Genomic DNA, 16418 nt, shown 5'->3' with positions numbered 1-16418 from the left:
GCAAACTTATATATATACCAAATAAGAAAAGAATATTTTCTCCGATTATACTGGAGATACTCTCCCCCCCACCCCCCCAAAACAGGTCATGAAATGTTTTATTTTGAAAGGCAACCCGGAAGCGGTTCCCTTTCCCCCGAGACACTTGACGCTCCGCTGAAGCCAACTATGGGTACGTGGTAGGTAACTGTTTTTTCTTTATGTAGTTAGCAGTGAAGTGTTAAAAAAGCTAACAGCTCGTTGGAGGGTCGCACCATGGTTCCCCGAAGGCAGGAGTACGGGCTGAAAAAGACGGCTGGAATGCGCAGCGGCTCGGTTGTAAACTTCAGGGCAGCGGTGAACTCGGGCTCCGTCCGCCGCAGCTCCGCCGTGCTGCCGTCGGTGCTAACGTTCCTGGTGATCGTAGCATCCGGAGGCCTGTTGCTCATGATTGAGAAAGGAATGCTGAACAGTATGGAGACTCCTTCACCCCGGGGCAGCGGCAGGCGGCTGGACTTGAGGGGCCAGGCTGGGAAATACGGTCGGGACCGCTTGGACGTGGACGTGGACTCTCAGGTACAACTGGGTGGTGGTTCTGATGCCTTGAGGGTGTTTTTTTTTAATGCTGTGGAAAAGATCCAACGGAGTCAGCAAATTTCCTGATTACTTTCAAGAGTTTGGTAATAAACGTGCCATTAACTATGTATGCCACTGCTCAGATTCTAATTATAAACACCATTTAGTAACGCTTTCACTTCCCCAGCGTCTTTTTTCACTTGAACAAGTCAGACTCTTCTTCAGAATCGGTTACTCGTGTCAATCGGATTCCGTTTGGTCGGTTTGACAGCAACCGTGTTGGCTAATATAGTAGGACACTCAGTCTTTCCCAATTTTGCCAACTAATGACGCACGCTCACTGAAATCAGGAGTTATTGTTTGTTTACCTGTAAATGTGTGTCAATGTTGCTGCTGTGTGAAAATCCTCATCTTTGTGAATGTCCACACGTCTTCAGTGCACTTGTTGTTCGTTCAGATCCTCCACGAGATCCGTAACCGGACCATCCGGACGGTGTGCGGCCAGAAGAACATGCCCCACAGCGTGTGGTCCCTGAGCCCTCTGCAGAGGAAGACGCTGCTGCAGCACATCCTGGTGAACGACCAGTACCGCTTCCTCTACTGCTACATCCCCAAAGTGGCCTGCTCCAACTGGAAGCGGGTCCTGAAGGTCCTGAGCGGAGCTCTGGAGAACGTGGACGTCAGCGTCAAGATGAATCACCACAACGACCTGCTGTTCCTGTCCTCCCTGAAGCCCGAGGAGATCCGCTACCGCCTCAAACATTACTTCAAGTTCATGTTCGTGCGGGAGCCCGCGGAGCGCCTGCTGTCGGCCTACAGGAACAAGTTCGGAGAGATCCAGTCCTACCAGAAGAAGTACGGCGTGGAGATCGTCAAGCGGTACAGAAAAGGCCTCTCCAAGGACGCGTCTGTAGCGGGGGACGACGTGACGTTCGCAGAGTTCGTGCGTTATTTGCTGGACGAGGACGCGGAGCGCATGAACGAGCACTGGATGCCCATGTACAACCTGTGCCAGCCCTGCGCCGTCAACTACGACTTCATCGGCTCCCACGAGCATCTGGAAAGCGACGCCGAGTTCGTGCTGCAGCGCGTCGGGGCGCCTCCTCACGTCCACTTCCCGGAGAGGCAGACTTGGTACAAGCCGGTCACCACAGAGACGTTACATTATTACCTGTGCAGCCTCCCGCAGAAGCTGCTGAGGGAACTCCTGCCCAAGTACATTTTAGACTTCTCCCTCTTCGCCTACCCTCTCCCCAACACAACCACTGAGCACTGCCGGCATTAACTGTGCAATGTTTGATAGTTTTAAGATTATTGTGTATAGTGAATCATTTCTACTGGTCTATTTTTAGCCAACGGACAATCTTTTGGAGAAAATGTTAAGAGGTTCTTTTACTTGAGACGTCGTTTTCAAACCACTAAAGCTTGAAATCAGCTGCAGACAAAAACAAACGTGCACTGTTACAGTAAACTTCAGGATACAATTTGTACATACGTGTGCCAGGTCATGTTGTGTTTTTCTGGTTTCCTCTCATCTGCCTTGGTGAAGGTCGAGGGTTACTGGGGTCAGTGGGCACTCAGTGGTTTAGCAGGCTAAAACACACACTGTGTACTCACAGAGCTGCTCAGTTTGATTCAAGCTGGTGGTAACAGACATTGTCCTCCATAATTTTATAATAAAACCAGTTTTGGGTTCTTTTTAAATGAACATGGACACATCCTGTTTTTGGATGACGTTTCTGAATAATTTAATTATGTGTAAACATTATTAAAAGCATGAATGCGGAGCAGAATACAAACATAAACACGGGGCTGAACGTTGAAATTATAGTCCGAGAACTGATTTCAGTCCAAATGACGATTGAGGACACGTTGGAGGTGTGGTGTGAATGAGAAGTTGGTGATTGGGAGTAAAAATATCCAACCCGAGTGTCTGAGTCCGGATGAACGCTAACATGCTCGCTAAGACGAGGACTTGTGGAGACCTTCACAATTCAAATTTCCTTGGTCCCTTATCGTCACGAATCCTTGAAGCTCACATTTCTGAAAGAAGCAAAGAACGTGTTAATATTCGGAGGATGGACCAGACATAAGACGGAACCTAAACCCGAGGTTTACCTGTCTGCCGACTTGTCGGCGGAGCGGGTCACGCTCCGAAGGATGGAGTGGTCTGGGGAGACGTGATGGGGAGACCCGGACACGTTGAGTGACGTCGGAGTGTGCAGGGAGGAGAAGGACACGCCCTGCCTGCGCATCTCCTGAACCGCCCTTTCACTGAGGACAGAACAGGGTCAACCTTCATCAGTAGGAACCCCATTTGTGTCTGCAGTGACTCTCTCTCACCGCTCAAAGCGCTCGGTGGTCAGTTGTCTTCTCAGGACGTCCATCTCCGTCTCCAGCTGCGAGACTTTGCCTTGGAGCTGGGTCACGTCCCTGGTGTGCTCCAGGCTGCGTGGTTTCACACAAACACACGATAATGGCTTGAAAATGGAGCCGACTTAACGACGAAGCGCGCGTGTTTTTTTTTTTTTTTACATTTTGCTGTCGGCGAAATTCAGCCGGTCGCGGAGCAGCTTAAGCTCCGCCTCCCGCTCCGTTGCGGCCAGCTGTGTTTGGAACTCTTTCTGACGATTGGCGGACAGCAGGCTCTCCAGGTTGCGGACGGTCAGCCTCTCACCGGCCAGCTGTTTCTTCAACAGCTCCGCCTCGGCGCGCACGTCCTCCAACTCTGCAGTGACCTGGAGGGGGTGCAGGTTTGTTTGAGGGGGTCGTGCGACAGAAAACAAGCGCATCAGGGCCTCACCCGCTCTACATCCATGCTCCTGGTTGTGAGCTGACGAGCTGTGAGCTCCTTGCCAGAGTCCAGTTTGACGCACAGCTCCCTGACGGAGGCCAGGTCCGACAGGAGAGACGTCTTGTCCTCTTGGGCCTTGTGCAGTTCCTCCTCTAGCCGAGACATCGCGCGAGCCAGAGAGGAGAGCTGGCCTTCGTACGCCTGCAGGGCCTGGATGTGCTTCAGGGGAAGAGCGGACGTTTCAGGACTCACTCAGTCTCTAATTAATTCAATCTTACGTCTGCAGCGTTACTTGTTGGATCTCTTTCTCCTTGTTGTTGATGCTGTCGCGGAGCTGCCGCCGCTCCGTGTCTGAAGAAAGCAATTCCAGGCGAATGGAGTTATTGAGGCCTTCGGCCTGCTGCAGCTTCTGCTCGTGCTCCTCCACCTCGGAGTGGGCCATCCTGAAGCGATTCAGCAGGTCCAAGTTCTCCTGTTCCTGAAGGGGCGACAGCGGATAAGGGATAAGGTTGGCAACTGCTGGAAATGTCTACTCTGAGATTAAACCAGGAAGAAAACGGGACGGTGTGCAAAACAAAGTGCATATTTCTCTGAAAATGACGGAAATTTCACAGCGCTAAACGGGTCGTGTGTTTCCTCTTGCCTTTGCGGCAACGAGCTTCTCGATTTTGGACACTTCGATGATGTAGGAGTGGACCCTCAACTTCAGCTCATCCCTTTCATGCAGCGCGTCCTCCATCTCTGCATGTACAACCTTCAAAAACAGGACGCAAGCGTTGAGGCGATGAGACGTTTCTCTCCGTTACACTGCTGAGAGGCTGCCACCAACCTGGTTCTCTCGGGTCATCGTGGTCAGGTCATCTTGTAGCCTCTTGATCTCTTTGATTATGACTTGTTTCTCCTTCTTGAGAGCGGCCAACTCCTCCTGACAGGCGTCCAGTTGTCTCCTCAGGCTGCCTATCTCCCTCTCGCGGCTATTCAGCGCCCCCTGCAGTTGTCTACATCAATCGCACCCCAGCGTCATCATGGGAACCACTCACCATATGACGTCACGATTCCATCAAATCCAAACTTTAAGAGCACAATACTCACAACAGTGAGCTTTCCAGGTTCTTGACAGTGAGTCTCACATCTTCAAGAACCTTTTCCTGTGAAAACACCACAACAATAAGGAGGTTTTATTTATCACTCACATCTGATGCAGTGTTATAACATTCAAGAGCATTTCAATAAATAACATTCTGAATACATTATGCGCATTATTGACATTGGTGTGAATGTTATTGAATTTTTTCCCCCAATAACAGCTGAAATTTCAGCCAATTTGTTGTTTGCATGTTGATGCTAGATGAAGTAGAAGATGTCTTATTTTAGCTGATGGCAGTCAGATCTAATAATGGGGATCACAGCGTATGGATATAGATCCAAAAGGTAAAAAGGTCACTATGAGTGAGAACACAGATCAGGTGAAGTACCTTTTTAGAGTTTTCTTCCTGGAGCTCAAACAGTTTTTCAGTCTTTTGATCCACCTCATCCTGCAGGACATCTTTTTCTCTATCCAGAGCGGCGATGGACCTCTGAAGAGCCGACAGGTCCTCTTTGTGCACGGAGCCGTGCTGACTCAGCTCCCCTGACGCACAGAACAAAAGCAAAGCTGCTTTGCGGTACCGACACAACGGGGTGATGCAATAAATAGGCCAAATAAGGGATTTAAATCACCTAATCTGTCCTCCAGTTTGTTGATGGTTTCGTGGGCAGCGTGCAGCTCGTTGGTCTTCACCGACAGCCTGTGTTGGGTGTCGGACAGCGCCTGCTCCATCTGCTCCTTCAGGATTCTACAGACAGACGGGGGAGAGCCCATAAACACACCCGCGTCGTACTCCTCGACGTATATGGTTTTGGTATGACCACAGACCTCAGGGCGTTAGACTCCGCCCTCTCCTGGGCCACTTCCTCTGCGTTCTGGAGCGCGGCAGCAGACTGCGACTTCAGCTCCTGCTCCAAGGCCTCGCGTCTCTCCTTCAGCAGGTGGACCTCGGAGCGCTGGTCCAGTCTCTCTCGTTCCAACTACGCACCACGGAACACATGAGCCCCGTCGTGGTGCAAAAGCTTCCGTTTTCCAGTCAGTAGGTGATTAGATGAAACGGAACTTACGCTCTTAACAGCGCTCTCCAGGTCAAGAATCCTTCTCTCCTCCACCTGTCGGTCTGCGAGCGCCGACGTCTGCGTGACCTGCAAAAACCAATGTTATTAAGGAGGTCGTTAAAATCCTGTCTTCAGCGACGTTCAGAAGAAGCCCAACCTTTAGTTTCTCCATCAGAGCCTCGATCTCAGCGCTCATTTGCTGGATCGTCATTTCTGCTTGTTTCAGATCAGCTGACGCGTCCTTGGTCTTTGCCAGCCTCAGGTCCTCCTGAGCCTGAGGGAAGAGAAACACCTGTGCAGAACCGTTTCAGATGGGACGGAACAATCAGGCGCGCCGCTTTTCGAACCAACTCACTTTTAAGAGCATCTTTAAATGGTCTCTCTCTGTGCTCAGAGATTTGACAGTGTCCTGGACGTCCTCCAGGCGCCGCTCTAAGCCCTTCAGGGCAGCCTTCAGCTCGTCTCTCTCCGTTAGAGCATGGAGCAGCTCCGTCTCTGGAACGTCTCCCTGAAAGAGGTCATTACAACAAGGCTGCACCTATTTTCAACCCCCCTCTATACGTAAACACATAACCGTCTTCTTCTTTCTCACCTTTCTAATGCTGGACCATGAACTCCTGCCCCGGCTGGGGCTTAAATTAGGACTAGCAGCCCCCCTTACTCTCCTGTGGCGCTCCGCTTCCTGCCGATAGTAATCCCTCTCCTGCTCTAGACTCCTAACAAACGCGTCCAGCCGAGACGGCGAGCGTTCCCTTCCGCACACGCCGTATTTAGTCCGCATCGACTCCAACTCCAGCACCAGCTCCCTCTCTTTGAAACCAGAGAAAAGCCACGTGAGCGGTTCAAAAGTGCGTGGACATGAGGCGTAGGAGCAGATGCTCACCTGCACCCGTCGCTTTGTCTACTTTCTCCTGCAGCCGGACCTTCTCTTCCTCCACAAGAGTCACCACACCCTCCATTTTCTCATTCTTTTCTTTCAGACCCAGCAGCTGCTCCTTCAGAAGTTCTTTTTCAAAGTCGGCTTCAGATTGTGCCTGGAATCAACCAAATCCAACCAGAACACGAGTGAGTGAGGCCGGAGGAGGAGGATTCATCATCACAAATATGTTCTGCAAACCCTTCTGGCTCCGGTGACGATATCCTCCAGCTCCTCAATGATCTTCTGTTGTCTCTGAAGTTCTTTCTGTTAGTAAGAAAATAATCCAACCGAAGCTCTTTGCTGTTTTAAAACCCTCCTCCTCTCTGATGTGGTCACACTTACTTTGGCTTCCTGCAGTTCGGTGTCTGCAGTTTCCAACACGCGGTCTTTGTCCATCTCCAGCCGCTTGGCGAGCTTGTCTATGTGGGTCAGCTCCTCACACAGCTCCTGGTTCTTTAAGGACAGATTAGCCACTTCTGTGGACACGTCCTCCTTTCTCTGCTGCAGACCCTTCACCTTCTCCTCCAGAGTTCTGTTGGTCTCCTGCAGGTACTCGATCTGTTGGACATCAAGCACAGAACCAGCCTCTAATCTAGCCTTTAATGTCTACAAGCAGAAGGCGGAAATGTTGGATGTTTCCCGAGGGCACCGGTGTGTGCAGTGTGTATTCGTGCGTCAGGTCTGCTTGCCTGAAGGTTAAGGTGAGCGATACATTTCTCGTTGCTGAGGTTCTGAGCCTCCAGGGAAATGACATCATGGGGTCGTCCTCCCTTCAGTGCATGATTGAGACGCTCGATCTCTTGGTCTCTGAGCTCCACCTGAACACACGTTTAAAATAAATCGCCTGGTCGTCTCCTGACGTCGCACGGCAGCCACTTGATTTCTTACCTGCGTGTTCAAGTGTTTAACGCACTCCTGAGCATTTTCAAGGTCCAGTCTGAGCTTTATGATGTCTTCCTGCAGCTCGTGAATCCTAAAAATGCAAAAGAACAATTTTGGTGCAAGTTGAAGTAGGACTCGAACCCTTCCAACGAGCACACGGCCATCAGACCTTCCATCAGCCAGCTGCAGTAGGTCAGCGACGTATGGATCGTCAGGCTGCGTCACAGGATACGCTGACGTAAAGGCTGGAGGTATGAGCTCGTCTATCTGCATCCTCTGCCGTCTGAAGGGGATGCTATGTTTTTTCCCACCTGAGTGAGAGGAAGACAGGTTCAAATTAGCTGGTGCACCAACACCCGGGCACGCTTCCTGGCATTACCTGGCGTTTGCACCACAGCTTGCATGTTCTTCTCCTGCAGCTGCTGGATGCGTTCAGATTTAGTCTTGCCGTCCTTCTCCAAGCAGCGGACTTTGTGCACATACTGGTTGTTTAGAAACTTCAGATCATTGGCTTCATGGTCTAATTTTCTGACGCGGGCCTTCAGCTCTGAGGGAGGAGGTAAGGAGGCGATCGGTGCACTTTAGACTGGTGGGGTGGAGAGTCATGAGCGAGTGTAACCAACCTCTAGTTTCACGGTCCTTCTCCTCCTTCTGTCTGAGAAGCTGCTGGTGTAGATCGTTGTTCTCCCGGACTATTCGGGCATTCTCCGCCCTGTACGGCTCCACAAGAGCATCCACGTTGCGGCTCTCTTTTTCAGTCTTCCCCACGGACAGTTTGGCATTGCGCAGACTGTCGGTGGTGTGGACCAGGTCACTAAAAGACGAGAGGAAGGCGTGAGTCGGCTCCATGTCACCTGTGCGGAAGCTGCAGAAGAGCTCCGAGTGTTACTTGAAGAGTTTCTCCACTAGCGGCAGCGACTCTGTTCCCAGCGGCTGTCTGTATCCCAGCTGATCCAGACGCTTCCTCAGATTGACGAATTTTCTCTCCGCGTTGCTCATGGCTCTCGAGTTACTATGAGAGAACATAGCGAAGGTCACCGTTATGCACCCATGTTTCAGGCTGTCGCGGGCGTTAGCTAGCATCAGATGAACTTTCTCAAGTGTTTGTTGTTAGCTTAGGTTGGGCGGCTAGCCTACAGGCTAATAGACTAATATGTTAATGAGCATCCTAATAACTGCACAACTAACACGCCAGCATTACTTATATTAGTAAAGTGCTGTTTGATTACCAGCAGCTACTCGCCCATCCCAAAACTAAATTTGCATTCCGCTCAACTTGCCTGTTTTATGAGACACCGCTTCCTTGGTAGCTAGCTAGCCAAACGTTCGTCAGTTAGGTCGATGTGGACCATTACCTTAAATTGGAAGTATATTCTTGACATTACAAGGCGCTCTCATCATATTTTATTTAACCACAAGCTGCGTTTACACGTTTCCGCGCTAAACTGGTTTGAAAATAGCGCCGATTGCCTCCAGTTTGGATTCGTCGCCATGGAAGTCAGCGCTATGACAGAGGACCCGGGGACGCTCGCTTTGACAACCGGCGTCCTCCGAACAGGAAGGGGAGGGCGGATTCCAAACACGAAACAGTTGACACAAAATCGAACGGGTCATTACGCGAATTTATTTTTTATATACTGTACATGGGACAAAAATAAGCAACAGCATGTAGTAAAACAATAAAGCGTTGAATCCAAAGGAATAGGCACAGCGAGACAATGCAGAGATATCTGCACATTGTCCAGTGTGCTAAAATCTTTAATTGAAAGACACAGAGGACGTTTGGTTTTGTTTTTTTTAAATCCATAAACCAACACGAGTGTGTGAACAGCTTGTGCACCATCAGTCAGTAGGAGGCAGGAGTTAATTACAGTGTGTAGCAACTAATGGGACTGTGCAATGCTGGAGAAGTACTCCAACATGTCCTGGATGGTGAACTCCATGGTGATTCCAGATCCGGGGTAACACCTGCCGATCAAATCTTCAAAGTGCTTGTACTGACGGATGAACTCGTCCTGCATGGAGTGCCACACCACCTGACGGAGAAGACAAAAGGCAGGTTGGATGGTTCAGAGGGAGGTGATGACTGTGACTGAGGTCTAGGTCAGCAGTAACGTCCTCTACCTGCAGCAGACTTTCCTCTTCGCACAGATGCTTGTCTACCTTCTTGTAAAGGTTGTCCAGGCCCTTCTTCACTTCTTTACCTGGATATTCTTTAATAACTTTGCGCAGCTCCTGCTTGTTGAAGGCCAGGTGGTAGCTCACCTCCTCCTCGCGGACACCCTGGGCCACACGGGCCTCGACGCCCTCGAAGAAATGCTGCGAAGCGGACACAATTGCACTGAGAGGCCTGAACAAAAACCAGAGGTCGGCAACCTTTTCCCACTTACGTTGAGCTTTTCCAGAGGCTGGCCCAGAGAATTGATGACGTAGGACTGTAGATGGTCCGTGTATTTCTGCTTTGCCTCCCGCCTTTCTGCGTCCAGGCAGGAGATCTTCAGACGCGAGAGCGTGGAAAAGATGTGGTGGAAGTTCTCCATCATGACCACGTCCCGCGGTGTCTTCTGGCTTTCACTGGCCACTTTCTCCACTGAAAATGAGAGGCGATAATCAGGATTTATCCGGCATCATCCGGTCTTGCGCCGACGTTTCGGATCGCGTGTCTCACCGTTCATAAAGACGGCCCTGATGAGTTTGACGTAAGCTTTGTCCAGGTCCCCTCTGCGCTCCGCGTTTCGGAATATCGTTTCTGCCAGCTCGGCAAACTCTTCAAACCCGGTCACAAAAGACAGGATTCCGACTTTGCTTTTCTTTGAAATCTTCACCTCCTCCATCTGCCTGATTTGGCCAGACTGAGGGGACAAAACGCTCATTGAGAATCCTGATAGGATACGTAACAATTTAGAAACACGCCTGAAACTTAGTCTTACGATGCACTTGTCAAAGTTCCTCTTGACAGTGACCAGCACATTTCCCAAAGTGGTGCTGAGGTAAGAGGCCGGGTCCACGTTCTCTGCCGTCCACACGTGGTGGCTCATCTTCACCAGCATGTAGAGGGAGTTGAAGCTGTCGATCTTGTCGCCGAGAGCGATGAGGCTGTTGAGTTCGGTCTCGATGGACTGAAAGATTTTGTTCATCATCAGCCGCACCATGTCCTTACTGGAGTGGCAAAATGGATCCCAGTAATGGAAAAAGATCCATTAGAGAGAGTCACAGAATATGAGGGGAAGCGTGTAATGTGGAGCATCTTACTCTGAGGACAGGGAGTGTCTGTGCTCCATGTACGGTGGCATCCTTGGCAGCGCGTTTCCATCACATTCTTCCATTTCCATCTGATGGACAAACGTCATTTTAAACATCAGCTGAGAGGTAGAGAAAGCGATGCTTTACTATAAGCTTTACCACTAGGTGTCGCTGTCCCCTAGAAAGAAACTACACTTCAGACATACTAAAAGTGACAAGGTTTACATGAGCATTAAAATCTGATAACTGGGAGTAATAATATAATTATAATAGAGCATGGTGATGCCTAAGATCTTAAGCTAATAGAGCTGCGGAACAAGCTACATGCTGCTCATTTTTTCTGTCTTTCACTCATGTTGTGATGCGAAACACATGTGACAAGTGCAAAAATAATCACATTATTTGATATACACACACAGATATCAGAGTACCGGGGGGAGAAATTCAAAGTGCAGTAATTTCTGGATAACGATCGGATTCCTAAAAGTGTCCACTTTTGGAATTGGCTAGTGAGCTTGGGTCACAAACCATACGGTAGTATGTGTGAATGCATTTTACACCTGTACAATCATATGGTCTGATCTTATTTGACAGTCAAATCTCCTGCCGATTAATTGAATTAAAACTTTCTTTATCTAAAATCAGATTGTTGAAAATGTTGCTCAAAATAGTCATTTTTCACCCTCACAGCTTAAAGACTGCTAGGGTAATAACGGTTTGTCCCTGTATATCACAAGCACGTTTCCATATCTGATCACATGTTCACCTGAGCCAAAGGGGGGGCAACTACCACGTGCTGCTGCAGCTTAAAGAACTTGCTAATGAAGTCTTGCTCTGCGAGACACAGGGGCTCCAACTCACTCAGGACCTGCTCAAATATCTGCAAGAGAAGAGACGGATCACCACGCAACCAACCCGCGAACCCGCCGTTCTGCCGTCAGTTCTGCGAGTCAAACCTTGTCAAACTTGGTCCTGTCTGCCACGTCCAGGTCGGAGGCAGACATGTTACCCATGTCCAGCAGTGAGGAAGACTGGGAGCGCCGGCTGTTGGAGCCCTGAACATTGAGCTTGTTCAAGCTTGAGGTGGAGCCAGTTAGTTTGCCAGAGCTGCCGTGGAGGCCTGTTGCAGCACGACAGGACGTTACACTCACCGTGACGGGTCAGTAATGCAGTAGGAAGACACTGAGACGGTATTTTAAGAATATATTACACAGCTCTAATACGTAATATCTCAAATTATGTCCAATGTATCTGTTGTCATCATATTTAAGTGTCCCGGTATGTGATGAGGACAGAGCTTAGCGAGCGTAGTGCGGTATAAACAGTATCATGGTGGCGAAGAGGTTGGAGCAAAAAGATTTAACTTAGAGCAACTATAAAGCAGAGGCAGGAATTAACAGTGGAAAAGCTCCACCCAAAAGTCATACTTACTTTCCGTTTCCTGTTTGAGTGCACTCTCTTTCCGCGGAAGCGTGGCTGTAGCCGGTTAAAAAAAGGCAGGCATCAAAGACAGAGACAGGTTAGGCTTAAAACATGCAGCACGGGAGGGGCGAGACAAGATGTTAGATGTTATATGTATGCTGACGTGCACTGCAGGGGCTTTGGTTGAATTCCAGCTCAGGAAAACCTTTTTGGAAAACAAATATTTTCTTTGTTTTCAGCAGAGAAGCTACCCAACGCCAAAAGCAAAGAGTTCTGCCAAAAAAAGACAGTTCCACCGAGTCAACCAGGAGATGGATTTTTTAGAATTTAGGGCAGAAAACATTTTTGGCGAGGCGTTTTGTGAGGGAAAACAAACATGTAACCTTTTAAATGGCAGCATACAAATGCTGGATGGAATAATGAGGCAATTCTGTGAATTTATGAATCTTTGGGTGGAGTCGACAAGCAAAAAAAACACAAGCGTCACTGATTTAATCACTGCCTCCACCAACTGCAGGAGACAACCACGTCGCATGAATTACAGGTCTTACCAAACTTGCCCTTGGCTTCCTTGGTTGTACCCGCCATCTTTATCTTGGCCACCTCAAAGAATTCTTTGATTTCCCGCTCGTAAAGTCTGCTCATGTAGTCGACATAAGTCTGGAAACCAAAGAGTTGTTCAGAGGCCTCACAGACACGTCTCTAACGATCAAATACATCCAACAGAAAGTGGCAGCAATAATTTAGGCCAGTTCACAAAGGCACCGACCCTGGACAGGCCATCGTACATCTCCTTCTGGGTGTTCTTTAACCACTCCATCAGCTTGGCGTAGCGCAGGAGGTCTCTGTGCAGTGGGTTGTGTTTGGGCAGGGTCAGCTCAGCTGCATGTTGTGACAGGGTGGAGCTCTGGTCATGGCCCTTAATGACAAGAGACACCAATTAGTAACGCAATGTGCATCAGTATGGACAATTCTGTTGATCGAGATCGTTCTGTCCTTTCTGCTTATGCAAATACACGAACCGCTTTTCTTTCAGGAAGTGACTGTTAGTGCAGCATTAAAAATGTTACACGATTTAATACCCACTGCACAAGCATGCACGTAATTGTGTGATATGACAACAAAGCCGACATACACGGCCAAAATCCAACATCCATTAGGTGAAATCACCATAAGATCAAAGATGCCCTTTTAGCTGACAGGCTGGAGGAGAAGCTCGGTTGTGTTAAAGTGTTAAATGCAACAAATGTGTGTTAAAGTGAGGTGTGAGAGGTCAAACGGCAGCAGAAAGGGGGCCCTGCAGGGGGTTGCGGTGGGTGTACTCACAGGCAGTGACAGACAGGAGGACCTATAGAACTGAGGGATGGTCATTTTGAAGTGACTGAAATAGTTGAACTGACACAGAGACAGAAAGCAGAGTGGGTGGTTCAACAGCAACACTTGAGTCAGACAAGAACAGGAGGGGGGAAATGGAAGGAAATGCCCCAAGACCCTCAGGAACAGAGTCCCAAGTAAACAGGAGGAAAGGAAGCTGTTTGGAGTGAGGGGAGTGTAGCACATCCTGCTGTGCTGTGGTCACACATCACCCCACATTTATTCAAATCGAACTCATCTGGAGCTTAAGTGCTGATTCAGCTGTCCAATATCCACAATACCTACATTCTTACTCATCTAACGGGGCTCATAACACGTTACCTGGTGAATGAAGACGTTATTGAGGTGATTGGTGAGGCGGCGGGCAAATTTGTCCCTCAGTTCTGAAAACAGCTCCCGCTGCTGCTTCACGGCTGTTAATTTATCATGTCCTAAGAGAGAAGAAAGATCAACACCATTTTTAGACAAAAGTGGGGAGTTGAATCTCCCAACGTGAGCTAACCTGGTCGGAGAGCCACGTTGATGCACTGTAGGAGAGCCTCAGAGGCATTAATGCAGGCCTCGATGCCTTTAGGGGATGACAAGTCTCCCTCAAGCAGGGCTCTGATGTGTCCTTTTGAAAGGTCCATGTAGTTCTACGGATGAAAAGAGGCACCACTGCCATCAAGATTCCATGTGACAGTTAAATATAGTTAAACATTTCATATCTTGCTAAAATCTATAATTGCAGGGCTTCTCACCACTAAGAACTGGATCTCATCCAGCAGTTTGCCATTGTTGGTGTTGCTGATTTGGATGAGACGGTTGCTCTGAGAGATCTGGTCCATCTGATCTTTGACACTCTGGAGCATTTCCTCGTAGCTGCTCAGCTTCCCCTCGATGGTGTCCACCTCCGCCAGGGCCTCGTCCAGCAGCTGCATCAGAATGTTGACCTGCTTCTCTGATGCCATGATGGACTGGATATTGGCCTAAAAGACAAGCAACAATTCCAAAATGTAGAATTAAATGAGGAGAAAACCCTTGTGTTTTGGAGAGTAGCTGTTCTACTCACTCCATCTAGAACCTGGAGCTCCCTGGAGAGCTGCTCTGTAAAAGCCTCAGCATTGGAGATGGCGTATTCACACGTCTCCATCATGCTCTCGATATCCTGCTCCTCACGGGTGCTCAGCTCCTGGTATTCATCCAGAGCATCTTCATCACCCCCGGCAACGCTTTGGCTCTCACCACTCGGCACAGACTCTAGTCCAGGGAAAAAAAATAAAAAATCGGAGCTGATGATGATGACATGAGAAAAAGTACTTAAAGAAGCACCATGGCACAAAATTTTATAGACAAAAACAGAAAATGAAATGGCAGTTAAAACAAATAGTTACTCAAACTATAAGAAAGCCCAGGAAAACACTACCAGAGCTTGTAAAACAGGAATTAAAATCTTATTTTGCAAACCAAGAAATAGTATGGACTATGCAGATTACATTCATGAACATACCTGAGTCAATAAGCCTACAAATCCAGGTGGGTTGAACAATTACAATTAAATTAACAATGAGGTAAAATCATGGTTTTAATGTGTGTTATAACAGAAAAGTACAGAAAGGGCTGAATGTAAAGCGGAGTCTAATGATCAACAGTGGAGACATCATGAGACAACGTAGAGCGGAGCAGAGAAGGGGAAGTTAAGTCCTACCAACCTTCCGCCTTGGGAAGTTCTGGCCAGAGAAAGTTTGAGAGAAAAGTGAGAATAAAGAAGAATTTAAGACAGAAAGCCATGCCACAACCAAGAGACTACAGCGCAGAGAGAAACACTTCTTATTCCAAATGTGCTACCAGCAAATCAACTTAAATCAAGCAGAAACATAGCTCTAACTCAACTCACAAGGCCTCAATATGAGTATCGAGCCTAAAAGGAGACAGGCTATTATACAAAGAGAGTCAAATCATTGGAAGGAGGCATGCTCACAAGGGATGCTATAATATATATGAATCATCGCCACACCTTCCAGCAGCTGTGAGCTGACATTCACAAACTCCACCTTCTTCCTCAGGTATCGCTGGTTGAGCTTCCAAATGCAGGAGATGAAGGAGTTTTTTTCAGCAGTGCTGCTGGCTACCCACCGATACACCTTCTCAAAGTGGAGGTCAAATTCCGGATTTTCCTACAGAGAGCACACGAATAAGGGACAAAATACAGCGACAGCCAAAAAAAGGCAAATAGTTATTCCTCCAACCTTGCTGGCATCTTTGGCATCTACTTCTGTCAGATCTCTCAGTCCCAGGTCTGCTGGCGTTTGTAAAAGTCCCCTTTGTCAGATTTCTTCACTTTAACCACTTTCACCTGCACGGGTCTCTCTGTAGTGACTGGATGAGAAATGCGAAGAAATGAAGCACACAATCTTGGCGTGTTTTATTGTGAATAATTGCTTGCACGTCCACGGCAGAGTTCGCAGTCACCTGTAGCGCACAAGAAGCAGTTCTTCTTTTTCTTTCCTGCCTTGCAAACATTAACAATGCCAAGGAGACGCTCATCGTTGGGAGTGAAGATGTCCCTCTGGAGAGCGTGTTTGATGGCTGTCATGGTGGATGCTGCCAGATGCAACACATTAACTAGCCATTATTGCCACCATAAAGGACAAACACAACATACTGTATATACACAAGAGGTAATGTTTGATTTACGCATATAATAATACAGGTATTTCCTTCCCAATGTCTGGAACGATAATACATTGTAGGTTTGCAGTTAGCATAAGTTTTAACCCGTTTGTTAAACAGATGTCCTTCCCAAAGTCCCAAATTATTAAGCTCTCTGTGTTAGCATACCGCTACAATTCGTGCTAGCTCGAAATAGACTGTGACTACCTCATCATTTAGCGACCGACGTCGCACAGAAAAGACATAGTGTTGTTTTAACCGAAAGGCACCCTCTATATTTCTGGCATAATAGGTTTTTAGAAAAAATACATTTTACCTTTAGTTAACAGCCCATCAACACTGTGCAAAAGAACCACCCTCTCGCTTCCGGGGTCATAGACGAGCGTGTCATGTGACCAAAAACGTCATCTCCGCGGTCCGCCCACAGACCAG

At 48.4% G+C, this 16418-nt stretch overlaps 3 protein-coding genes across 3 annotated transcripts; 1 reads left to right on the top strand and 2 right to left on the bottom strand.

The window, feature by feature from the left end:
* Positions 1-117: 117 nt before the first annotated feature.
* Positions 118-2263, top strand: chst14 (carbohydrate (N-acetylgalactosamine 4-0) sulfotransferase 14). Its single transcript, XM_057038814.1, has 2 exons — positions 118-555; positions 1013-2263. Exons 1-2 carry the CDS (start codon positions 256-258, stop codon positions 1838-1840), a joined length of 1128 nt encoding a protein of 375 aa, XP_056894794.1. The 5' UTR covers positions 118-255; the 3' UTR covers positions 1841-2263.
* Positions 2264-2278: 15 nt separating this feature from the next.
* On the bottom strand, positions 2279-8831 carry cep135 (centrosomal protein 135). Its single transcript, XM_057038797.1, has 26 exons — positions 8576-8831; positions 8185-8307; positions 7919-8109; positions 7675-7842; positions 7465-7606; positions 7302-7386; positions 7103-7231; positions 6756-6971; positions 6612-6677; positions 6378-6528; positions 6087-6304; positions 5850-6002; positions 5652-5768; positions 5504-5581; positions 5265-5416; positions 5069-5184; positions 4825-4979; positions 4442-4497; positions 4179-4347; positions 3993-4103; positions 3642-3827; positions 3359-3568; positions 3091-3293; positions 2899-3003; positions 2674-2829; positions 2279-2598 (listed from the first exon to the last, which is right to left on the bottom strand). The coding sequence occupies exons 2-26, from the start codon at positions 8292-8294 to the stop codon at positions 2574-2576; spliced, it is 3468 nt and encodes a 1155-aa protein (XP_056894777.1). The 5' UTR covers positions 8295-8307; positions 8576-8831; the 3' UTR covers positions 2279-2573.
* Positions 8832-8896: 65 nt separating this feature from the next.
* On the bottom strand, positions 8897-16418 carry exoc1 (exocyst complex component 1). The gene is given in 22 exon segments (XM_057038804.1): positions 8897-9331; positions 9420-9614; positions 9686-9885; positions 9964-10147; positions 10226-10454; positions 10548-10627; positions 11305-11418; positions 11495-11658; positions 11970-12014; positions 12512-12620; positions 12730-12879; positions 13287-13355; positions 13656-13765; positions 13837-13969; positions 14075-14302; positions 14386-14573; positions 15026-15043; positions 15331-15490; positions 15563-15606; positions 15609-15692; positions 15786-15917; positions 16303-16418. Coding segments are annotated over 21 exon segments (2781 nt in total). The 5' UTR covers positions 15910-15917; positions 16303-16418; the 3' UTR covers positions 8897-9178.

Source organism: Takifugu flavidus, chromosome 7 (genome assembly GCF_003711565.1).
Source record: "Takifugu flavidus isolate HTHZ2018 chromosome 7, ASM371156v2, whole genome shotgun sequence".
Classification (NCBI taxonomy): domain Eukaryota; kingdom Metazoa; phylum Chordata; class Actinopteri; order Tetraodontiformes; family Tetraodontidae; genus Takifugu; species Takifugu flavidus.
The sequence above is the reverse complement of the archived record's forward strand: the minus strand, read 5'-3'. Positions and strand labels throughout refer to the sequence as shown.